Source organism: Maniola hyperantus, chromosome 18 (genome assembly GCF_902806685.2).
Source record: "Maniola hyperantus chromosome 18, iAphHyp1.2, whole genome shotgun sequence".
Classification (NCBI taxonomy): Eukaryota; Metazoa; Arthropoda; class Insecta; order Lepidoptera; family Nymphalidae; genus Maniola; species Maniola hyperantus.
The window spans coordinates 3,836,012-3,860,376 of record NC_048553.1 but is presented as its reverse complement, the minus strand read 5'-3'; the positions used below and the strand labels follow the sequence as shown (position 1 = coordinate 3,860,376).

Here is a 24,365-nt window from a genome sequence, read left to right as displayed (position 1 = left end):
ACAAAAAACAGTTAAGATAATTTATTTTCAAATGAACTTTATAAAAAAGGAAATTTTTGCCAACAAGATATAATATCTAGAGAATGACCAAAAAAATTTACAGTTCATTACATTTGGTACATCTCAAACTATAAATATATAATAAATATTTTTCCTTTATTATTGTTAAATCAAGTTGCTTGTATTCCCTTTGGAGTTTTATTAAAAGGTAGAAGAATCAGCTTTTTCCCTCCAACTAAGGCACTTTTAGATAGAAAAGCTAATAGTTGTAACAATTTTTTTGTGGATAAAATTATCAACTCTGTTGCTAGTAGACTTCCTTTCCGCCAATAAGTAACATACCTAGGAATTGGAGGTAGGTTGTCAGACCAGATTCCATTTCTGTACGAGCGTGCATGTTTTTCTGCTGAAAGAATCTTTGGTGCAAGTTGTGACTCTATTGTTTTCTTCTTAATACCTTGGGGCACTGAGGCTTTAGCAAAACCAAGCTCAACTAGTTTCTGTCCAAGATTTAAATTCTCCACTGTTTTGGTCTGCAAGAAATTATTATTTAAAACAGTTATTTAAAAATTCCTATAAGAGCTTATTCATCATAAAACCAACCTGGTAAAACATTGGTTTAAAAAAATTGCTTGATGAAAAAATACCCTGTTTAGTGTGGTGCTGGCTTATTTGGAACTCTCAAACTAAAAATTTAAGAAAATTCGAATAGAACAAATCTTTTGTACCAAGACTGATTAATAATTTTACCTTAGTTTGTGGTAAATGCAAAAGTACAGTGGAGACCAGATCATCTTTATCCCTGCCAATAGGTCTCAGTGTGACTTGCTTTCCTTTGGCAACACAGTCCAGCCAGTTAACAGCATTGCCACTCACTATATCCACTCCCCAAAGCTGAAATAGCAATAGAAATTATTTATAGGGCCATAGCAACATATTATATATAGTATATTTCATATAAACCAGGATTACCAATGAAACAAAAATATACATAAAATATTTTTATAAAAATAAAAATGTTCAATAAACTATTTTTGTTAAAGAAGTTCTAGTTTTTAGCAGTAAAAGATATTATAGATAGTAATTTATATTATTTCATAATAGCCATAGGAAGAAAAGCCAGAAATTTTTAAAAATATGCAAATTTACCTTAACAGGCAGTGGTGGTTTACTAGAATGCCAGAATGGAAGATAAATAGGTGCTTTGTGATTAATGAGAAGACGGACTGGAGAGTGCTGAACACCTACGTATACCCCTTGTAGTGGCGTTTGTTTTTGTATAAAGTGATCTGGAACCTTAGTAGCCTTCGAAAACTTGCTTACCTAAAGAAGTCATAATTAAGAATATTATAAACTATATCAAGTTATATAAAAACATTAACATTTAAACATGATATTTACCGGGCGAATCTTATGGATAGAAATAGCTAAGCCTGCAGTTGCGAGGGCATATACTGCTATCTGAAAATAAACAAAAAGTTATTCCAAAGGTAGTGCTGTTTGAACAAACAACTTTAACCTTTAGCATACGTTAACTCCACGGAAGTCCTGTTGAAGTAGACTTTCTAAATTGTAAAATACTCCTTCTTTGTCACCCATTTTTGTTATCTAATACACAACCAAGTTTTCATATTTTTACAAAATTATCTCATCAATATTTTTGAGTCTCGAAATCTTCGAAATTCTAACTTTTATGACGTTGACATCCGTTTGACAGCACAAGTATCTTAACCACAGTCTAGATGCATATGGCAAAGTGGCACTGAGTGATAGACATCTTTATCGATGGATGATCACGGATCTATTTTAAGTGTGTCGTAAACAGCCAAACAAGCAAGTTAGTTTGTTTGATAAATTCAATAGTAGAATTGTGAAACCGAGCAACCTCCTTCGTGTTTTCTTCAATCTACGCGATATTGGCGAAGTAAATTGTGCCGTGGTGGCACTACCAAAAGCCACTAAGCAAGAAACAACAACAACACGTATTGTTTGACAAACGTATCAAACACGATCGCAAACGTTCAAATATATTTGACAAACATGTTTGACTGTTTACGGGGCATTAAGCATTCGTGCTGAAGGTTGAACCAAACGTACCTTAATGGCGGTATCACATGCTTGCAACAAACAACAAGCGTGCAAGCAAAAAAGCGGGCAAGCGTGTGGACGGGTGTTTGCGTATGCTTGCCAACAACGCTTGGGAGCGCTTTTCGTTTGAAGATCCTTGGCTGCAATCCAAACACTCTGTGTTAAAAGTACTCTGTGATATTTGCCGATGCTCAATGTTGTTTGTGGAGGTGCCATATTATTGGTGGTATTAAACCATAGAGCCATGTATTTAACCCATTAACCCTTATTTCACCGTGGTAACATTTGCCTTCCACGTCAACTTTTTGATTTTTGACATATATAGTAAGTATAGTATTTGAAAAATATAGTGTTTTGTATTTTGTTAATTTTTCAAAGAAATTATTCAAAATGATTAGTGTGTTAAATACTATCGATACAGGACACGAGGATATGATACATGATGCAGAATTAGATTACTACGGATTGAGGTTAGCGACGTGTTCGTCTGATAATTCGGTGAAAATTTACGACATCAAGAGTGGTACACAAACTCTTGCAGCCGACTTGAAAGGGCACTTTGGGCCTGTATGGCAAGTAGCTTGGGCGCATCCTAAATTCGGCAATCTGTTAGCGTCTTGCTCTTATGATAGGAAAGTTATCATATGGAAAGAATCAGGGGAGTGGAGTAAACTTTACGAATACTCTGGGCACGAGAGTTCCGTTAATGCAGTTGCGTGGGCGCCGGCTGAATATGGTTTGATACTCGCCTGTTGCAGCTCCGATGGTTCAATTTCCATAATAAGCTATAACCAAGACAGTGGTACCTGGGATGTGAAGAAAATACTTGGTGCTCATGCTATTGGAGTAAATTCTATCAGTTGGTGCCCAGCAATATCTGCAGATCTAAGCTTAGATCCCTTAACTAATAAAGAAGCACCTAAGAGATTAGTATCTGGTGGATGTGATAATTTAATTAAGGTATGAAACTTTACATTTCTAATTTCAAGCCAAAGTTATTTAAGTTTGAAGTTAACTATTCTTTCTGACTGAAGTAGTAGTGACAAATTCATACACTCTACTATCTGGATTATCCTAATGATAGCAAACTAAATGATGGCTGCAGCATTGTCTGTGTGGATTTAGGTTTATAAAATATCCAGCAGAAACTTTTTGATTTTCCAATAAAAGTAGTCTATTTATTTAGGGTCTTCATTTCAAAGAACCAAATCAGTCATTGTGGCATGAAGGAAGCAAACAACCAATCTTTAACACTTATAATATTATTAAGAATCATGACGAATAAAAATAATTTATAGTATTTAAAATTTTAATTTACAAATAGTTCCTTAATAAAGTTTGATTTTTTAGATATGGAAAGAGCAAGGTGACCAATGGATAGAAGAGAAACGCCTAGATATGCACATGGACTGGATCAGAGATGTAGCCTGGGCTCCTTCACTAGGCTTACAGCGTTCCATGATAGCTAGCTGTTCTCAGGACAAAAGAGTAGTCATCTGGTCTAGCGATGACAATGTATCGTGGTCGCCCACCATATTGAACACATTTGATGATGTTGTGTGGAGTGTCAGCTGGTCGTTGACTGGGAATATCTTAGCAGGTACAGAAAACTTTGGTTTAGGACTTCCACAATAATCTAAATTAAGTAATCTGTAAAAAATTGTAATCCTATTTGGCCTTATTTTCAGTCTGTTATTATGTAAAATTATATTGTATATATCGCTGTTGATTGCAAAAAACAATAAAATAAATAAATAAATAAATAAATATATAAAAGGAAAAAGTGAGCGACTGACTGATCTATCAACTCACAGCTCAAACTACTGGACGGATCGGGCTGAAATTTGGCATGCAGATAGCTATTATGATGTAGGCATCTGCTTAGAAAGGATTTTTGAAAATACAACCCCTAAGGAGGTGAAATAGGGGTTTAAATTTGTGTAATCCACGCGGACGAAGTCGTGAGCATAAGCTAGTCCTACATAATTTTAGGCCTACTTATACACGTTTAAAAAAAAGTATAATAATAAGTTTGGGTTTAAAAGTTATCAAGCTGAAGTTATTCTAAAATTGATGTCTTAAGCCTGGAGACGACCGGAGGTACTCCATATTGAGCCAAAATGTATTGAAATGAGATTTGTATGACAAACAATTCAATTTGGCGCACTGCGGCGCGTCACTGGTCAATGCAGTTTCATAGTAAACAAAGATGGCCTCTTTCTTCTACTAAGACTTCACACACAGTGAAATACAGTACCAGCCTTACTGTATTTAACTGTTTTCTCAAGACTGCAAGGTTTGTAATACCAACCAGGGTAATACAAACTTTGTATTAATAATAATGAAGCATTCCTACATATCTGATAGGTCTACGCTGGATCGCAAGTTCTGATAGCATATGAAAAAACTTGTAATAAATGTTGTTTGTATTTGCAGTGTCTGGTGGAGATAATAAGGTCAGTCTATGGAGAGAAAATGCAGATGGACAATGGTTATGTATAAGCGAGGTTGCCAAGGGGTTGGGACAGACTACCAATGATGAGAGAAGCACTCTTTAACTTCATTTAATTTCCATTCACTATTATAATTATGCTAAATTTTGTTTATGTTCTATTGTAACTATTAATGTAATATAATTATTGATTATACCTATATATTATTTTTATTCACTTCTACCTATCTGCCAATCAATGAGTTGTGTGGTAGGTTTATTATTCTTCTTTTTGAACTGTTTTGTTCTGAGTATAGTAACAGACAACAGTATGGCAAACGTAGACCTGGCCTTAGACGAACATCCTGGCTTAAGAAACTTTTCCAGTGGCCTTGTACTCATGTTAAAACATGAGTACAAGGTTACTCTTTCAGGCAGTGGTGAACAAAATCCAGTTAGCCTTATCAATTGCCAAGAGGTTGAATTCTCTGAGGTTTTAAACAAGTATTACTTAGCTTTAATGTTGAAGTAAAACAGGCTGAGAGTTCTCTATCATGTTCTCTTTCAGGCAGTGGTGAACAAAATCCAGTTAGCCTTATCAATTGCCAAGAGGTTGAATTCTCTGAGGTTTTAAACAAGTATTACTTAGCTTTAATGTTGAAGTAAAACAGTCTGAGAGTTCTCTATCATGTTCTCTTTCAGGCAGTGGTGAACAAAATCCAGTTAGCCTTATCAATTGCCAAGAGGTTGAATTCTCTGAGGTTTTAAACAAGTATTACTTAGCTTTAATGTTGAAGTAAAACAGGCTGAGAGTTCTCTATCATGTTCTCAAGTCTGCCAATCTGCAATTGGCACTGACACTGGTTTAAACCCTCATTCTGAGACCCGTCCTCAGTAGTGGGCCGGTGATGCAATGATGATGATGACTGGCTTCAGTGACTAGCATTACCCAACTAACCAACGCAAAGCAACTCTGGCGTAGCGTATCTTTTTGCACGCCCCAGGAACCTGGGTTGAGGCCCTGTATATTTCACGCAATTTTGTTTCTATTTTGCCCAATAGCACCTTTGTGCCTCTTATGAGTCTGCGCTCCAGGTACCAGGTAACATTGCTGTGTATTTTATTTCACCATTTGTTTCCAGTATTAACGACAATGCTTCAAGTTACAAATAAAATAAATGAGGATATCATTAAAATTGTTTATTTACTAATTAAAATTATAATTTAATCATACTATCACATATTACTTAAATTAAATTCGATGAGTTCTAACAATAACGGCATCTTATAATACTCGGCGATAGTCTTGAACGTCGCCAGCTGCGTTCTGACTTCATCCAGTGGTACTAAAGTAGTGAATTCGCCTGCACAATCGCATACAGCTGATAGGTTTTCTCTTTTCACCTGCAAATTGAGTAAAGTAACATCTTATTTGATGACTATTTTCTTTCTACTTATATCACTACCCCTATTATAAATGTGAAGGTGTGTTTGTTTGTCCTTCAATCATGTCGCAACGGAGCAACAGATCGACGTGATTTTTTGTATGGGTATAGTTTAAGACCTGGAAAGGGACATAGGCTACTTTTTATCCAGGAAAATCAGAGTTCCCACGGGGTTTTTAAAAACCTTAATCCACGCGTACGAAGTCGCGGGCATCAGCTAGTACCTAATAGAAGTGGAATGTCCAAAAATCCTTTTAAAGGGGGATTCAATCCTGGGCACACAGTTTAAACTTTTTGGAATCATGTGAGTTTTAAGCAAGACTATGAAAGTTCTCCATGTTTTTAAAAGTGCACTTAGCCAGCATGGTGAACTACCTAACTTTCCTCATATTTTCCTATTCTTAAAGTTGCCTGGTAGAGATCGCTAATTAGCGATAAGGCCGCCTTTTGTATCCTCCTTCTGTCTGTTTTTTTGTTCTTTTATGGAAATCCTTACAAATAAAGTGTATTATAATAATAATATGGTCAATCCCTTATTCTGAAAGGAGACCCGTTCCCAATAGTGAGCCAGTGATGGGTTGATGTGATGATAATAAAACTTCTTGGTGAATTCTTACATTGGTACGTCACTGGCCTCTAAGATACGGGCATTCCTAGTTCAGGGGCTGGAATACCACCATTGTGTTACTGTTTTTGTTTATGTTAAAAAAATGTAAGAAGTATGTATACCTGCCGACACCTAGTGCACACAAGGTCCTGCAAAGTGTAAGTCATGGCTCGCCTGTTCATGGTTTCTATCAGCCTCCACTCCAACTCTTGGTTCTCGTACGCTGTACCACAAGTAGGGCAGAGGCATACAGGGCTGCAAATTGTAAAATATAAAACTTATTGGGTATTATTTCACCACTATGTTTACTCAATATAGAGCCTTATAAAGATCATAAAAAGTTGATTTCCTTTCATAGAATCCTGACAAAACGAAAATACAAAAATATAAACGAATATACAACAATGCCATTCTGTATAATCTAAATATATAGAAGGAAAAGGTGACTGATTGATTTATAAACGCACAACTCGAACTACTGGATGGATCAGTCTGAAATTTGGCATGCAGATAGCTATTATGATGTAGGCATCCGTTAAGATTTTTTTTTAAATCTAAGGGGGTGAAATAGGGGTTTGTGTAGTCCACGCGGACGAAATCGCGAGCATAAGCTAGTATAGTGTATAGTACGCGAAAGGTCGAGACGGCAATCGGTGTGGGGGCGTCCCACACACCCTCGCTAACCCAGTGCGGGTGACGTGCGGGGCGTCCGCCTCATACCCTCAAGCTGTCGCATACTATAGGATGGAAGCTGCCTACTCACGGGTCACACCTTGCAGATCACTTCCCTCAGCACACAAGAGGCGCAAGGTTCCCGCCACTCCGCCGCGCTACTGAACTCCCCCACTCCTATCAGACGGAGTAGATTGCGACGTAGCAATGTAACCTGCGGAAATAGGATAGAAGCTGCCTACTCACGGGTCGGCGTGCTGGCGATGCGTGTCGCGACACAGGTCGAGGTCGCGGCAGTGGTTGCACACCTTGCAGATCACTTCCCCCAGCACACAAGAGGCGCAAGGTTCCCGCCACTCCGCCGCGCTACTGAACTCCCCCACTCCTATCAGACGGAGTAGATTGCGACGTAGCAACGTAACCTGCGGAAATAGGATAGAAGCTGCCTACTCACGGGTCGGCGTGCTGGCGATGCGTGTCGCGACACAGGTCGAGGTCGCGGCAGTGGTTGCACACCTTGCAGATCACTTCCCCCAGCACACAAGAGGCGCAAGGTTCCCGCCACTCCGCCGCGCTACTGAACTCCCCCACTCCTATCAGACGGAGTAGATTGCGACGTAGCAACGTAACCTGCGGAAATAGGATAGAAGCTGCCTACTCACGGGTCGGCGTGCTGGCGATGCGTGTCGCGACACAGGTCGAGGTCGCGGCAGTGGTTGCACACCTTGCAGATCACTTCCCCCAGCACACAAGAGGCGCAAGGTTCCCGCCACTCTGCCGCGCTACTGAACTCCCCCCACTCCTATCAGACGGAGTAGATTGCGACGTAGCAATGTAACCTGCGGAAATAGGATAGAAGCTGCCTACTCACGGGTCGGCGTGCTGGCGATGCGTGTCGCGACACAGGTCGAGGTCGCGGCAGTGGTTGCACACCTTGCAGATCACTTCCCCCAGCACACAAGAGGCGCAAGGTTCCCGCCACTCTGCCGCGCTACTGAACTCCCCCACTCCTATCAGACGGAGTAGATTGCGACGTAGCAACGTAACCTGCGGAAATAAATTCAATTCACATCTCAATAATTTAACGGGCAGAGAGCGGTTCAAAACCCACCCTTTTCACTATATAGTCTACCCACTTCCTACAAGTGACGCTTAATTTAGAGAAGACAGGGAAAAATATACAAAATTAAAAAGTTTTGCTTTTGACTTGTAGTTGTGTGTTGCACACAAGCGGCTACCTTTAAAGAAAAAACTTAAAAGAAGCTAAACTTCTCATAAAATAATTTGGTTGAGGGGAAGTGAGTACAGTACGCGGCAGAAAATAATGTATATCGGCCTTTAGAATGACAATTCGGCTTTGCAGAGCGTTATCTCTCTGTCATACCTGTATGACGTTTTGTCGGTCTCAACAATAGAGAAAGTGCTCTACAAAACAGCTACCTCTTTCTAAAGGTCGATGTACATTATTTTCTGCCGCGTACTGTATGTGGTTGTAGGATGTAAAATGTGCGTGTATATGACTTGTGTGTTTGTTTGATTTATCGATACCAGTACAGGCAGAACATAACTGCTTATAAATGCAGGAGAAGTTAATAAGTTAGGACTTTTTGAGACATAATGGGTGTGTTTGGCTTGTTAGTTACACATCTATATATCTTTATACATTTACGTTCATAAGTGCGTACGTGTAAAAATAAATCTAGTAACTTTTAGAATACCTCATCCTCCAATTGTTCATCCAATGCCAGTACTTTGCAGAGTGCGTTAACGAATAGCAAGGCAGGCGTGATGCCCTCCAATGCGTCCGCACGCAGGCCGGCTTGCGGGCCGATGTCTTCTAGCTTCAGGGTCGGCATACGACGGTTGATCTTCTCCGTCATCCTGGACAAATATCAGTACCCATATTATAAATGCGAAAGTGTGTTTATTTGTTGGTTTGTCCTTCACAATCACGTCGCAACGGAGCAACGGATCGACGTGATTTTTGCATGGGTATAGATAAAGACCTGGAGAGTGACATAGCCTACTTTTTATCCCGGAAAATCAAAGAGTTCCCACAGGATTTTTGAAAAATCTAATTCCAAGCGGACGAAGTCACGGGCATCAGCTAGTGGCTAATAATTTTTCTTCGGGACGTCGCTGGCTGGGTCGCGGTTGATTGCTTCGGTGTTCCCGTAACCCAGTCGTGAGGCGACACGCAGGGACGCCGCTGGGTTTTAGTGGGTATTCATTCATTTCATTTATAGTAAAAAAAGGCTAGTAAGGATGACAAAGGTTCGGGCCCAGTCTGCGCTGCACTGAGTGATCCCGCAACGTCCGCGACCACGCCTAGCATGAAGTTTGCGATATTTCAGTGTATTGTTACTTGATATACGTAGAACTTACTGGAATAGTTTCTGCGAGATCTCTCCGGCTAGTAAGGCGCGTAGACGATCAGGCTCGGCCTGCGCGGCGCTGAGCAATCCCGCAACCCCCGCGTAGAACGACTCGCGGACCGCGCCCGGCATGAAGTTCGCAATATCCCAGTGCATCGTCACTTGATATACATAGGACTTACTGGAATAGTTTCTGCGAGATCTCTCCGGCTAGTAAGGCGCGTAGACGCTCAGGCTCGGCCTGCGCGGCGCTGAGCAATCCCGCAACCCCCGCGTAGAACGACTCGCGGACCGCGCCCGGCATGAAGTTCGCAATATCCCAGTGCATCGTCACTTGATATACATAGGACTTACTGGAATAGTTTCTGCGAGATCTCTCCGGCTAGTAAGGCGCGTAGACGATCAGGCTCGGCCTGCGCGTCGCTGAGGAATCCCGCAACTCCCGCGTAGAACGACTCGCGGACCGCACCCGGCATGAAGTTCGCAATATTCCAGTGCATCGCCACTTGATATACATAGGACTTACTGGAATAGTTTCTGCGAGATCTCTCGGGCTAGTAAGGCGCGTAGACGCTCAGGCTCGGCCTGCGCGGCGCTGAGGAATCCCGCAACTCCCGCGTAGAACGACTCGCGGACCGCGCCCGGCATGAAGTTCGCAATATTCCAGTGCATCGTCACTTGATATACGTAGGACTTACTGGAATAGTTTCTGCGAGATCTCTCCGGCTAGTAAGGCGCGTAGACGATCAGGCTCGGCCTGCGCGGCGCTGAGGAATCCCGCAACTCCCGCGTAGAACGACTCGCGGACCGCGCCCGGCATGAAGTTCGCAATATTCCAGTGCATCGTCACTTCACCCTGGTCATTTATCATTCATTTATTGGTCATTTTCACTATTGGTCTTATCAATACCTATGAAAATTAGCGAATAATATCTTGATGTGCCAATTGGGCACAGATTAGTTTCGTCAAAGGGCACTTCCACACCTATATTTTGAAATAAGCGCCTTCATTAGGCGCGTTGACCGATTTTGGGATGGGTAAAAAGTTCGAGGTTGAGCCAGCGATATGCTAATGTCACTAATGCTATTAGCTTTTAAAATTAATTCCTTAATGCAAACCAATAAGGTTCAATGTTTAATACATACATGGTGTTGAAATTACTACCGAAATAATAAATGCGAAAGTGTGTTTGTTTGTCCTTCAGTCACGTCGCAACGGAACAACGGATTGGCGTAATTTTAAAATGTAAAAATGTTACCTCCTCCGTTCCCTCTTCAGTAGCACTGGGAACTTGAGATGATCCTACTTCAATCAATCCCGGGGGAAGTTTACCCTGTAAACAATAATATTATGTAGTATGTACCCAAATATTTAAGAGTAGGTATTTGCCTCTTTGTTCACAGCACATTATAAAATAAGTAGTAATACCTCAATCCCTGCATAATTGGCCTCGTCTAGCCACAGTAGATACGACCAGCACTGCTTGTATCTGATGTCTATGCCGTGGAATAACTCTTTATTTCTTATGCTTTGCACTACAAATTCCACATAACCTAAAAAAAAATATTATTAGAATGTTTATAGTTTTGGTATAGATATAGAATACCTTACAGGAACCTTAGGCTCATCCCGCAAAAATGTTCAATTAAGTAGCGACTCTTTATTCGACACAATAAAGTGCAATTCAGCAAAACTTAAAATTTTACGAACGCCCCTCGCGTAAACTCATATCTCTCTCTCCCATAAGGGCCGCCGAAGAAAAGGCAAAAGTATTTTTCTTGGACCAAGTAAGCCCAGCCTTGTTTAGGGCCGAAATATATTATATAATATATATATCCAAAGGAAACATATCCATGTAGGTATACTTTCAACTCTAAAAAACATAGGTTTTCTATGGCATATTAAAAACGTCCAAACCCAAGAGATCGCAAGTATATCATAACGTGTCAAAGATGTACAGTGCGCGGCAGAAAAAAATGTACATTGGCTTTTAGAATGACATTTCGGCATTGTAGAGCGTTATCTCTGTCACTCATACCTACATGACGTTTTGTCAGTCTCAACGACAGAGACAACGCTCTACAAATCTGCTTTCTCCTTCTAATGGTCGATGTACATTACTTTCGGCCGCATACTGTACAAAACACTTTTAAGATTAAATATCTTAGATACATTAGTTTTATATCAACGTTCGTTGCCCTCACCGATGCCATCCATAACAGAGTTCTTCTTAGTGAAAAGTATAATCTTATTGAAGTCCGCGAAAACGATCTGCGAGCCCAGCCTCTTGAACTCCGCTACCAGCATGAGAAACAGTTTCTTCATCAAGTTGTATAAAGTGCGTCGCAACGCAGGATCGTAGAGTAATGACGTTGGTGTTTTAAGCCACCTGCAAAAAATCACTACCCTTATCTAACTAGCTGATGCCCGCGACTTCGTTTGCGTTCAAGTTTTAAAAATCCCGTGGGAACTCTTTAATTTCCCGCGATAAAAAGTTGCCTATGTCACTCTCCACTTTACTTCTGGTCAGGAACCAGTGGTAGATGCAATTCATAAGTACTTGTAAAAGTGTAATTGAATAAATAATTTTATTTATTTTTTATGCAAAAAACATACACACTTTCGCATTTATAATATGAGTCGGAAGGTTGGGATGCGAGAGTGTGTTTGTTTGTTGGTTTGTCCTTCAATCACGCCACAACGAATCAGCGTAATTTTTTGCATGGATATAGTTAAGGACCTGGAGAATGCATATACTCATTTTTATCCCGGAAAATCTAAAAATTCCCACGGTATTTTAAATCTACGCTGGGCATCACCCTTATGAAAGACGCACTTTTAGTACATCTGATAACTAAGTTAGAGTGGATTTAAATAAAGATAATTACTTAATATTTTTTTTTTTTTAATGATTACTATTCATTTTAAAGCGCATCTCTGATGTAAAAAAATTAAAAACAAACTACTCTATTACAAGGAAGGTATCATTTAAATTTTAAACAATCGCAAAACCTTCAATATACTTAACTGAACTGTGTATAATAATAAATTCCAACTCCCTCCTGCGGTGTTCCCACTAGATGTCAACATGATGTTAGCCAAGGGGCGAATCAACGAATTCCGGCAAAACCGGCAAGGTATTGGAGGTTCTTCTTCTGGTGCTGCAAATGTTCATGGGCGGCGGTGATCACTAAACTTCAGGTGACCCGCGGGGTGAAAAACGTTGCAGTAGCGACAGTAGTAGCAATACGATAGTTAATTTGCTGTCTCTCTTCTTCTTCTTCTTATTTTGCTTTGTGGCTATTGCTGTCTCTCTCTAGTCGGACGTTTGACAACAATGATCGCGAGATACGTAAGCAACCCGCCGCCGCCTGCTCGTTTGCTCACTCTTTTTAACCGACTTCAAAAAAAGGAGGAGGTTCTCAATTCGTCGGAATCTTATTTTTTTTATAAAACAAAAAATACTTGCCTGTAAAAATGTGAGATTTGATAATCAGCGAAGACGTTCTTATAAAGTGTGACGTCACGTAACCAAGATGCGATCATTGTACGTAGGATTTTGAACGCAGCGCTGCACTGCGCCGTTTCGTCGTATGTCTCCGTTGCATTAGCACCTAAACCACAAAGTTTTATTTTATGCACACAACTTTTCGAGTTTCGTACCTCAAAAAGAAAAAGGAACCCTAGTAACACTTCTTTGGCCGTCTGTCTGTAAAGAGCCTCTTGTCAGGAATACGTGGTATCTATGTAGTTAAAAAATATCAAATTCTAAATAATTATCTAGATGATGCCCGCGACTTCGTTCGCATGGATTCAAGTTTTTAAAAATCCTGTGGGAACTCTTCAATTTTTCGGGATAAAAAGTAGCCTATGTCCTTCCCCAGGATGTCAGCTATCTGTACCAACTTTCGTCTAAATCGGTTGAACGATTGAGCCGTGAAAAGCTAGCAGACAGACAGACACACTTTCGCATTTATAATATTAGTATGGATACTACACGACAGGTCGAGACGGCAATCGGGGTGGGGACGTCGCCACACTCGCACGTCACCTACACTATCCCGTTAGTGCGGGGTCTGTGCGGCTGTGCAGGACGTCCGCCCGCCTCATACCCCGATTGCGATCTTAGATCTACGATCCTTTTGAGTTGTAAAAATATTAACTTTCCTGCCTATTTTCAACATCAGTAACTGATACCAAAGAGTGACAACAAATTTTTCTTTAGACAACTTTATCGCAACTTAATATGGTCCTTCAAGTCGGATAGCTTAATAGACAACTTTTAATACTATTAATACCTGTTGTAGCCATGACGTCTTGTATGTTGGTTTGCTGAGCACCAAAAGAAGTAGCGACGCTCGTCCCTTCCACCTAAGCACATATTTTTATAAGTATTTTTAAACACTTGCAAAAAATTCAAGATATTTTATAAACAGCTATAAATACCTACCTGGAGGGACGTGTGGCCTAGTTGTGACAACGCATATCAAATATCAATCGATTGCGATTGTAAAGCAACGTTGATGCAAGTTGGTAACTGAATGGGTGACCGACTTTGGTCTTTTCGTTTCCTCTGTGCCTCGGACACCATTATAAACCATCGGCCCCGGTTATAAATTTAAGAGTCGAAATCTCGTTCTTTCAGTCGAGTTGTATGTGGAAGAATCTGGGAAGGGAACCCACCGCATTTATTATCCCAAGAGAACTCTTACCATTATAGGATTAATGGAAAGGGGTCACGACCACCAGCAATGAGGAATACGACTATAAAGAAATAAAATGAACCGAATTGACAACCGCCTCCTTTTTGAAAGTCGGTTAAAAAGAAATAAATACCTGCAATATAAGATGCGCCTGCAGTAAAGCGCACACCGCGAGCGCGTCACAGTCCAGCGAAACACAAACTCCGCCATACGCCCCGCTCCAGCTGTGGCTGCACCCCGACCACTCCTCTGCCTCGCTTACTAGCCTAAACAACCATTTCATAACATAAAATAACTACACCAAAACTTTTTTAAAGAAAAGGTAATATTTATTAAAAGACAGTTGAGATTTTGTATATTTCTGAAGGATGTAGGATTTTGTATCACAAAAAAATCAATATCGAATAATACGGATTTTTAGAAGTTTTACCCGTACCTATCTAATCAAGTCTAAGTTCTCTGTCTTTATAGCAATAGTGTGTCCAAAGCACAAAGCTTCTTAGCTTCAGAGACAATAATAAAGAATAAAGACAGAGAACTTAGGCTTGCTCAGACTAAAAATGGGACAGATTTATGTTTCTGTCATAAAATTTTGCCCTCGAATCTGTTCCTCGTTTTACTCTACACGAAGTTAAGGTACGCTCTATATATCTTAATAATTTCTATATTGAAGATATATTGAAATGAAGGACTGCCTCTGAAGTCTGAACCTATATAGAAGGATATACCTATCACAAAAAGGTCCACTCCACCAAAAATAAGAGAATTTTTTTTTTTAAATAAGAGAAATAAAATCTTTAAAAATGGTATTACCTGTTATCATCAATTTCTCTACCGCCGAGATCCGGTCGCTCTAAGCTTGAGCACCACAGCACAAAGTTGTGTTTGGCGAGGTGCCGCGCGAAGAATAGATCCGCGCCGAACTGGGTCGGATCTGCCGCCGTATTGCCCAGCGGTAAGTGGAAGTATCTGCAAACAATTTTTTTTTTTTTTTTTTTAAATAGATATAGCGAGCAAGCGAGCAGGCGGGTCACCTGATGTTAAGTGATTACCGCCGCCCATGAACATTTGCAGCACCAGAGGAGCCGCCGATGCGTTGCCGGCCTTTTAGGAATTTGTTGGTCCGCCCCTTGAATAACCCCATGTTATAATCTAGTGGGAACACCGCCGATGGGAGTTGGTTCCACAGTTTGCACAAATTGCAAACAAATTATGTTTAACCTTAATCTGCTTGTATATAAATGTTTATTTTATTTAATTTTATTTTTCATGTACCGATTTGTAGTAACATAGTAGTATAAATTAAGTTACATTGGAAATGTCTCTAAACAGAGATTTCTTCCAGCTTCCCATTCTAGGTTGTGAGCAAGGCGTATTAAAAAGTGGAATAGGTTTGTTTGTAATGGGGAAGATGACTATGTGCTCTATAATGGAGAGTGCTCTGAAGAGTTGTTTGAACTCATTCCACCCTCCTTTTTCTACAATCGCACCGCAGGCCACCGCAAACAATTCCACCCTCACCACCTGGGTGGCTGGTGCACTTCGACCACCCGTTGTGCCAGATCCTTTTTTCCACGCACATGCAAACTGTGGGATCAACTCCCTTCGGCGGTGTTCCCATTAGATTACAACATGGGGTTATTCAAGGGGGGCGGACCAACAAATTCCTAAAAGCAGGCAACGCATTGGTGGTTTCACTGGTACTGCAAATGTTCATGGGCGGCGGTAATCAAAAGCTAGCAAACAGACATTCACATTCACATAAAGAATATTAGCAAAGTTCATCATGATGACTAATATTCTCCTTTCCCCTCCAACTAAGCGTAAAGATTGTGCTAGGAGAAGGTACGACAATAGGGCAACGAATGGGATTTGAACGGGCAACCTTTCAGAATTCAGTCCGCTCCTTTAACCGTTGAGCTATTGAGGCTTATCCACCTCTATTATACTATTAGTATGGAAAGCTATGTATGGTATAAGCTGTGATAGCCTAGTGGTTAGGACGTCCGCCTTCTAATCGGAGGTCGTGGGCTCGATCACGGGCACGTACCTCTAACTTTTCATAGTTATGAGCGTTTTAATTAATTGAATATCACTTGCTTTAACGGTGAAGGAAAACATCGTGAGAAAACCTGCATGCCTGAGAGATTTCCATAATGTTCTCAAAGGTGTGTGAAGTCTACCAATCCGCACATGGCCAGCGTGGTAGACTATGGCCAAAACCCTTCTCACTCTGAGAGTAGACCCGTGCTCTGTAGTGAGCCGGTAATGGGTTGATCATGATGATGATGATGGAAAGCTAGCTAGTCCATAAACAATATTTCTACCTGCACTGCTCAATGGTGAGATCTATCACAGAGTCCAGGTTGAGGTAATGCCTCACTATCGCCCGCGCGCCTATGCGCTGCCACTCCAGCGTGCTGTACAGCGACTCTACGTCGCGCACGTGCAACGGGACCAGAGGGAAGTCTGACAGACCTGCGTACAATGGAAAAAACTTTTTATTATAATGCACACTTTTGAGATCTCACTCGCTATTTTACCTCTGTGTGTCAACTACAATGTCAAATGTACGGCCCGACCCGTAAAACCAGTAAAAAAATCAAATATACGATTTTAGCCTTTACAATGTAAAGGTAACCCGTACTTTTGACACGACAGTTAAACATAAAGGTAAAATGGCGAGTGAGATCTCAAATTGTACGCACTATAAATTATTTCAATTTAGTCGAACAAGAACAAAGCCCAAAAAAATCAATCATAGACATGTTACAAATACATTGAGTATTTTGGTCCTCGGTGATGAGTAAGACAGAAGATACAAAACGAGAAATAGTAGAAGAGCATCCTTTTATCGATAACGACTTCTGGGGCATTCTCACAACCCTGTGATCGTATGGATCGTAATGATTTATGACACCGTTCGCACGTTCGTAATGGCCCAACTATAGATGATAATATTTGTAAAAAACTATTTGGGATTTAGTTACAAGGCACCTGGCATTAACGTGATTAGCGCAGCCGGAGACAAGGCAGTCTGCAGCGCCACAGCCGTAGGTCCGCACCTCTCGTCGCGGTACCTCTGCAGCGCTCGCTGCACGCCGCGCCACACTGCGCGCCCTTCTGACTCCGCCGTCACTTCCCAACTCAGATCCTGACCTGGTAGACTATTTTCGTCTGTGCCCAGGTTGATCCTGAAATTAAACAAGGATGCATGTCTTCGGCAGTGCCGGTCCATCTGTTGAGACGACGACATTTCCTACAAATAAAACAAGCGTTTGCGTCATGTTCCTACAGTGCAAATTATTGTACGGACGTCTTTACATTCAAAGAGATCTACCTATTTGTGGGGTAAATATTTAGGCCGAGCAACACTTTTCGTTGATGTGGACGCTGTTTTAGAGTACCGGAAATTAACTGAAAATATTTGAGACTAGATTTAACTTAGATCGGGTAGAAGTCTCGAAGATCACCAAACTTTACCTCTTTATGAGTGTAGATTGAATCTACTGTACTGGATCAAAAAATACTTTTACAATTAGAAAGAACAAGCAGGTCTTAACGGCAATAACGGATAGATGTCTGGTCAGTGTTACTCTAAATTGGAAATGGTGTGGGCATGATAGATCAAATCCAGTAAATGCAAAAGACAACTAAAATATGCTTCGTAAAACTTGAACTAATATAACACTTATATTCAGGCACTCACTTGGCAGTCCGCTCAGCAGAATACAAAGTGTTCATATTGGGCACTTGGTTTGTCTTGACAGTATCCAGTACAAATATGTATGCTCTTTTTACAGGGCCTAGTATTAAGGCCCACATACTTCGACTAGAATTCGGGGCAGAGTGTTGGTATAGGAAAATGTGTTTTATTGGTGACACCCCATCCTACAAAAATAAGAAATATTATTGTACTTTTTATCTGTAACTCTCTATTCAAGAGAAAATAAGCTGAACACAAAGCTTTTATTACGACAAATAGTCTAAGGGGCAGGATTTGAAACTATCTTTGATGAAAAACTACAGATTCGTTTAGAACGTTAAAAAGTTTAAACTATCGTGAGTGATTTCTATGATACATATCTCACACCCGGGTTTACTCACCTGTTTAGTCGACGTTAGCCCAACTAGTTTCGAACCTATCCGGGGACCTTTTTCAATCGAGACAATGGATGGATGAAGATTGGCAGCAATGAAGATCAGCAAGAACTGTCGGGAGACGATCTGCAGTTTCACAGTTAAGTAGTTACACATACCTGCTTCTGCAAATATGGCTGATAAGCCACGCTTTTAAACTGTAATTGACTCAGTGTGTAGGAATCCATGTTGTTTGACCCGAACTGTATTAGTCTAAAACAACAATATTGAAACAATTTTTTTAAAATTACAACAGAAAAAGGGGTGGAAATACAACGTTAGTTTTAGTATACACAAAACCTGAAAGTAGTTTGTTCAGAATCAGCAACGGAATCGATTGCAATAATTTTTTAAATACGGGTTATATTTTTACCAAAAAATACTTTAAAATCCTACAAGTTTGAACACCGAGTTGAATGACCGCATGCACCAGCTGATTCGACTCGTGCGAGCGGGAGCGCGCAAGATCGACGCTAGCCGTCCCGTTCGCTCGCAGCCGCTTGCTTGGGGTAACCATGTTTTTCGAGGACAACGACTCAACACAACAAGCTTATAACTTAAATATTTTTGAAATCTTGTAGGTATATATATTTTTATGTAAAAATATTTGAGACGTGTTTCTGTTTATACATCAACTAAAACTAACGTATATTAGAGGCACGGCACGTGATAAAAAAGATGGAAAGATCTCACCGTCTCGCCTCAGTTGGGTCGACAGCACATATACAACCAAGTTGCATAAGAACTCTGAATTCCAAACTCATTTGTGTCTCGTATATTCCCTCGATTTCTGGCGCTGATAATTCGCTCATGAGCTCCCTGTAAAAATATTTTAAATTATTATGACTACCCACTACTGAAAATAAAAATCTACTGCTGAAATTTTTACGCCAATCTATCCAAGCCAATCCAATATGGGCCACCCTCTCGTAAATGCAAATCGTTGATCACTCTGGTTTAAGCGCCATCTGACTTTGTTTTCAAATATGCTATAACGTACTACGAAAGGGTAATGGTGTCCGCTTTATTGTGACGTCCTAGCTTGAAATATATTTCCAATCGAAAATCCAAATGATATATTATAAATGGTACTATAATCTTTATTTGTATTTAAAAAGGGCTAGACAATTTTATTAAATAAACTTTAATAGTTAAAAAAAACATTAAATTAAAACTAAAATAAATTAAATTAAATCTAAAACCTCATCGAGACCACAGCGAGGCATTGTACCCAAATTCTTTGACCAAGGTAGCTGCCATATATATAAAAACATATTCAATCAAAATATATTTCTAGCTAGCACGTCACAGTATGGCGGACAATGTTTCCGTTTCTTAGTTTGGACGCGTCATAATGTGGCCACTCTGAAAATACGTACTGGCATCTCTCTCTGTACAGCGACTCTGGCACGGTGTACTGGTACAGATGCTGCGCAGGTCTCGCTCGCGGCAGCACTCTGTTGCAGCGGCGCCAGTACGGGCCACTTTCGTCTTCCCGGGCCACTCGCCGATTCACGTAGAAAATCCGGGGCACTGTCAGCTTTATTTGATGTAACTCAGTACCCACTAAAGCCCACAGTCTGAATAGGCCTGGCTCTGCTGTTTCTGCTACCTGTTTAAGAAAATCATGAAATGAAAGTTTATTTTGTCGTTTATCACAGGAACCCTGAAGTAAGTTTGAAAAACTTGAATTTCAGTCTCATGTATTTTTGTGTGATAAATAATCATTATAAGTTGAAAAACATCCCTACTATAGCATTATAAATCTAAAAGTATGTATACTTTAATTTTTTTTTACTTTTTTCACGCTTTACCTACTGCACTGATTCCAACAAAATCTACAAAATTTACCTATAGGTACATATAAAACAGAACCGTTACTGACTAACTGACAACGCGTAGAACGTGGGCCTAGATATTTTTTTGAAGGAAATGTTCCTCCAGTACACAAGTAAATTTCTCTAATTGGTATTTGGGTTTTCGGTCACAAATGAAGAAATACAATATACATGTTTCAGGATTTTTGGAAATTCAACCTCCACCTCGATTTTTTAAATTCCACACGAGCGACGCTGGGGCGGGTCACCTAGTACATAATAAGATTCTACCTGTTGACTTTTACCTGTATAATCTGCCACGGTGTATTCAGCAACGTACGTTGAGCCCTCCTTATGAAGCCTCCCAACGTATTTGTGGGTCCAGTGTTCTTGGCCATCAAGGGCGCACTGTTGTCCACTTTACCTCGTTTATTCTTGTTACGAAGGCCATGTTGCTCCATTTGCCACAGCCACTTCTTCTTTTGAAATACTATCCAAGCTCTTCGTTCTTCCTAAAAAATATTCATCATCATCATCATGATCAACCCATCACCGGCTCACTACAGAGCACGGGTCTCCTCTCAGAGTGAGAAGGGTTTTGGCCATAGTCTACCACGCTGGCCATGTGCGGATTGGTAGACTTCACACACCTTTGAGAACATTATGGAGAACTCTCAGGCATGCAGGTTTCCTCACGATGTTTTCCTTCACCATTAAAGCAAGTGATATTTAATTAATTACAAACGCACATAGCTCCGAAAAGTTAGAGGTGCGTGCCCGGGATCGAACCCCCGACCTCCGATTAGAAGACGTCCTAACCACTAGGCTATCACAGCTTTTTAAAAAATATTCATATCACATTTCAATTCAAACATTTTTATGTATTTTTATTTTTATATTTTTATTGGAGCTTCGTATTCGTGCCTTTTGGTGTGGAGACCTTGGGGCCGTGGGGCCCGGGGGCTCGAGCTCTTTTTGAAGAAATTGCGAAAAGAGTTATCGAGTCAACCGGGGACCCGAGAGCTGGCAGCTACCTTGGTCAAAGAATTAGTTTGGCCATCCAAAGGGGTAATGCTGCCAGCATCTTGGGTACAATGCCTCGCTGCGGTGGTCTCGACGAGGTTTTAGATTTAATTTAATTTATTTTAGTTTTAATTTAATGTTTTTTTTTTGATTTAAGTTTATTAATAGTTTATTCAAACACCAATACAAGATAAAGTGTTTATTTCAAGAGCGAGAAACATTCGCCTGTTTGAGTTCGATTACGATACAGATTATTTTTACTCGACTAAGGTCCCTAAAGTAATAAGGATAATATTATGAGATTTGCAGATGCAGTATTGCCTCTATTCGGCCAAAAGTAAATGGAATAGGTACTATATTATAGGCTTCGTCTTCTCTTATAAATGACGTCATGATAAATCCAATATGGCGGCTATAACATTTAAACTGATTTTGGAATTAGATAATTTTCTTACGAAAATTTGTATGAAATTATGAACTTTTTGTCTATGGTACTTAGTACTTTTAAGAATATAGTAAGATAAGCAGGTTTAGCCCTTTATCTCGTACTTTCGACGCGTTCGGAGCACTGCATACTATAATGTAAACCACGCCAAGTCTACCAAAATTCACTATTTATTCATATTATACATACGTTGGTATTGCCGTAAGGCGGAGGTTGTCCTAACGCCTCTCTCCAAGTAGTGGCCTCTTTTATCGGCGACTCTTCACGTTTGCGCTTAACGCAATGCACTATGGGTCGAATGACGCTGGGCTCAGAAACGTCTTTACCGATGTCTTCTATATCTACTTCTGTATTCTGTAAAAAAATTGTTTATTATTATTATTTATTTATTTATTTATTTATTATTTAATTAGAATGGCCATAAAGCCAATTACACTAATTAAACTACGAGTACAAACTAACATAAACATACTTACAAAAATTGTTAAAATTATAAATTTTAAAAAGCAATATAAATTTTCACAAAAGTGCAAGATCTGACCCATGAGGTCAGCCCATTCGTCAGCAAATATGTCAAGGGGACTCCTTCAGCAGCGCGTTGAGCGCAGCCAAAGTGCGCTTACCCGGATTAAGAAATTTTCAATAAATAGTTTAGACAAACTATTTATTATAACTATAACTGGTTATAGACATAACCAATGACACACACAATTTTGAAGGAAAGCAACCATCGATTTATCCATATTATTTGCTAGATTAAAGATCTGAATTCAAGCAAGAACAATTTAGCTATGTTAAACTTAGCAACTTAGCGTTTTTGTGCTAGGAGTATTCAACCGTCGCGTCGCCGCGTCGACCTTTCGGATTTCACTTCGCTCCTGGACTGTTGGCTTATATTTGGCTAATATATAAAAACGTAGCCTGCTCTATAAGAGCTTCCTCCTTCTAATTCCTGATATTTTAAACAGCGTATTTGACCAGCTACCAGAGATTTTCTGGAAAAATATGAAAGTATCTACCCTTACCACGCAGACATTGCTCCCAGAAGTTTCTCCCTCTTCATCGTTTTCGTTTGGAACATCTTTAGGTTTCGCTGAGAACATATCAGTGATCTTCCTAGTTTTAAACTTGTCGCTTTTTGCTAACATTTTCTTGTGCAGCCAGTCGGGATATTGGACACGTGGCACAGGATTGTCGAGCTAGAAACATTTCAATTTAATTTTATTAGTAGTTTTTTATAAGATGATGGGACCCAAGAAAACTATGGAGAAAGAACAAACAAGACAAGCTATAATAGATAAGGAAGGGATGCTCTAAAATGCTATTAAAGCGAATCGGCATTCTTGAAGAAGACAAACGCTAATTCTCCAGAACACTTTCTACATTGATGCTTCTGTAATAGAAGTCTGAGAATGTGCAAATCTGGTATCAAAAGTTAGGAAAACCCCGAATAAGAAATTTTTTGGTTAAAATTATATACTTCATAAAATCTTTCCCAAATTTTGGAGCAAACACGTACTTACCCCTTGTAATGCGGCAGGTATCGTGATAATCTTCTGTATGGCACCACTGAGCCTTTCGATATAGTACGCCCAATCCAGCACATCTCTAATGTCTATGTCTTCCGTGATAGTGTTATCCTTTAGCCATCTTCTCAAGTGATGTCTCTTAACTGCTGCGGGGGATTGGAAGATCGCTAATGGTATAGCTCGTTCGGTTACGGGTGCACCGTCCGGCTTACGCGATATTATGAACCTGAAATCGATTTTCTCTTAATTTCGCTAGTCGATAAAACCGCTTCAAAATCGATTAGCTTAATGCTGTACGTAGCTGTTTATAGATAATTTACGTTAGCTTTTAAGTAAGCTTTTTTTTAAAAAGAAGTATATCTGGTATACCTACACTTGTATCTAACTGTCACTAATTGTGTGTAATGGCGCTAAATTGCAAGTCTGACCCCTGATTGTGTAAGAAAAACGTATTCATCGTTATCGTAATCGGTAACTGTCAAAAAATTCTGCCCTTTGATTGGTTGATTCGCTGTTTACATTTTTTCGCAGCCAATCAAAGGGCAGAATTTTTTGACGATTTCGATAACGATGAATACGTTTTTCTTACACAATTGGGGGGCTGATTGGATATGCAAGGATTTGAATAAATTCACAAAATTCTAATGTTTTTATTATCTAAACACAATAAAATTGGTTCTGGTTTCAATGTTTCAATATACACAGAACCAATTTTATTTCAGATTTTCATGCTAGGAGGCTTACTTGCAACTGAGCGGACCAGAATGCCACAATTATTATCGGCAAGGTAAATTTGATTATTTTTTCGAAACCATCCTAACAGATTTGCTTATTTCTATGCTCTTTATAAAGATAAAGCATCGTTTCAAGCAATTGAGCAATATCTTTATTTGAAATACTTACTCTAGTCTAGACTACGTAGACTGACTGATCTATCAACGCACAGCTCAAACTTCTGGACGGATCGGGCTGAAATTTAGCATGCAGATAGCTATTACGACGTATGCATCCGCTAAGAAAGGATTTTTGAAAATCCAACCCCTAAGGGTGAAATACGGGTTTGAAATTTGTGTAGTCCACGCGGACGAA

General features: G+C 39.9%; 3 protein-coding genes across 4 annotated transcripts in view; 1 reads left to right on the top strand and 2 right to left on the bottom strand.

Moving 5' to 3' along the window:
- Positions 1-6: 6 nt before the first annotated feature.
- Positions 7-1,719, bottom strand: LOC117990673 (protein C3orf33 homolog). Its single transcript, XM_034978142.2, has 5 exons — positions 1,531-1,719; positions 1,402-1,461; positions 1,150-1,323; positions 751-894; positions 7-533 (listed from the first exon to the last, which is right to left on the bottom strand). Exons 1-5 carry the CDS (start codon positions 1,597-1,599, stop codon positions 171-173), a joined length of 810 nt encoding a protein of 269 aa, XP_034834033.1. The 5' UTR covers positions 1,600-1,719; the 3' UTR covers positions 7-170.
- A 670-nt stretch (positions 1,720-2,389) lies between these two features.
- Positions 2,390-4,740, top strand: Sec13 (secretory 13). The gene is made up of 3 exons (XM_034978141.2): positions 2,390-3,048; positions 3,439-3,688; positions 4,525-4,740. The coding sequence occupies exons 1-3, from the start codon at positions 2,479-2,481 to the stop codon at positions 4,644-4,646; spliced, it is 942 nt and encodes a 313-aa protein (XP_034834032.1). The 5' UTR covers positions 2,390-2,478; the 3' UTR covers positions 4,647-4,740.
- Positions 4,741-5,704: 964 nt separating this feature from the next.
- PolE1 (DNA polymerase epsilon catalytic subunit 1) overlaps positions 5,705-24,365 on the bottom strand; it is a 35,016-nt gene continuing 16,355 nt past the window's right edge. The window contains exons 20-41 of one of the 2 annotated variants that reach the window (XM_034978135.2): positions 23,271-23,502; positions 22,773-22,946; positions 21,937-22,101; positions 20,585-20,791; positions 19,842-20,074; positions 19,156-19,281; positions 18,582-18,675; positions 18,032-18,213; positions 17,320-17,516; positions 16,650-16,800; positions 15,136-15,291; positions 14,456-14,588; positions 13,918-13,990; positions 13,089-13,233; positions 11,824-12,008; positions 11,048-11,172; positions 10,878-10,952; positions 10,317-10,474; positions 8,962-9,124; positions 8,115-8,290; positions 6,694-6,826; positions 5,705-5,923 (exon numbers count right to left, since the gene is read on the bottom strand). In XM_034978135.2, the coding sequence (XP_034834026.1) occupies positions 5,756-5,923; positions 6,694-6,826; positions 8,115-8,290; positions 8,962-9,124; positions 10,317-10,474; positions 10,878-10,952; positions 11,048-11,172; positions 11,824-12,008; positions 13,089-13,233; positions 13,918-13,990; positions 14,456-14,588; positions 15,136-15,291; positions 16,650-16,800; positions 17,320-17,516; positions 18,032-18,213; positions 18,582-18,675; positions 19,156-19,281; positions 19,842-20,074; positions 20,585-20,791; positions 21,937-22,101; positions 22,773-22,946; positions 23,271-23,502 (3,451 nt within the window). In that variant the 3' untranslated portion in view covers positions 5,705-5,755. Of the gene's footprint in view, positions 5,924-6,693; positions 6,827-7,675; positions 7,874-8,114; positions 8,291-8,961; positions 9,125-10,316; positions 10,475-10,877; positions 10,953-11,047; positions 11,173-11,823; positions 12,009-13,088; positions 13,234-13,917; positions 13,991-14,455; positions 14,589-15,135; positions 15,292-16,649; positions 16,801-17,319; positions 17,517-18,031; positions 18,214-18,581; positions 18,676-19,155; positions 19,282-19,841; positions 20,075-20,584; positions 20,792-21,936; positions 22,102-22,772; positions 22,947-23,270; positions 23,503-24,365 lie in introns of those variants that run through there. The other variant, XM_069504417.1, reaches the window with a different exon arrangement.

What these genes read in the sequence shown, in the direction of transcription:
- LOC117990673 (XM_034978142.2), bottom strand. Translation starts at nt 1,599, where the DNA reads ATGGGTGACAAAGAAGGAGTATTTTACAATTTAGAAAGTCTACTTCAA. An exon ending in CTATCCATAAGATTCGCCCG is followed by an intron (nt 1,324 to 1,401) that starts GTAAATATCATG and finishes TGACTTCTTTAG; the next exon opens with GTAAGCAAGTTTTCGAAGGC. An exon ending in TGCATTTACCACAAACTAAG is followed by an intron (nt 534 to 750) that starts GTAAAATTATTA and finishes AATTTCTTGCAG; the next exon opens with ACCAAAACAGTGGAGAATTT.
- Sec13 (XM_034978141.2), top strand. Translation starts at nt 2,479, where the DNA reads ATGATTAGTGTGTTAAATACTATCGATACAGGACACGAGGATATGATA. An exon ending in GATGTGATAATTTAATTAAG is followed by an intron (nt 3,049 to 3,438) that starts GTATGAAACTTT and finishes TTGATTTTTTAG; the next exon opens with ATATGGAAAGAGCAAGGTGA. An exon ending in GACTGGGAATATCTTAGCAG is followed by an intron (nt 3,689 to 4,524) that starts GTACAGAAAACT and finishes TTGTATTTGCAG; the next exon opens with TGTCTGGTGGAGATAATAAG.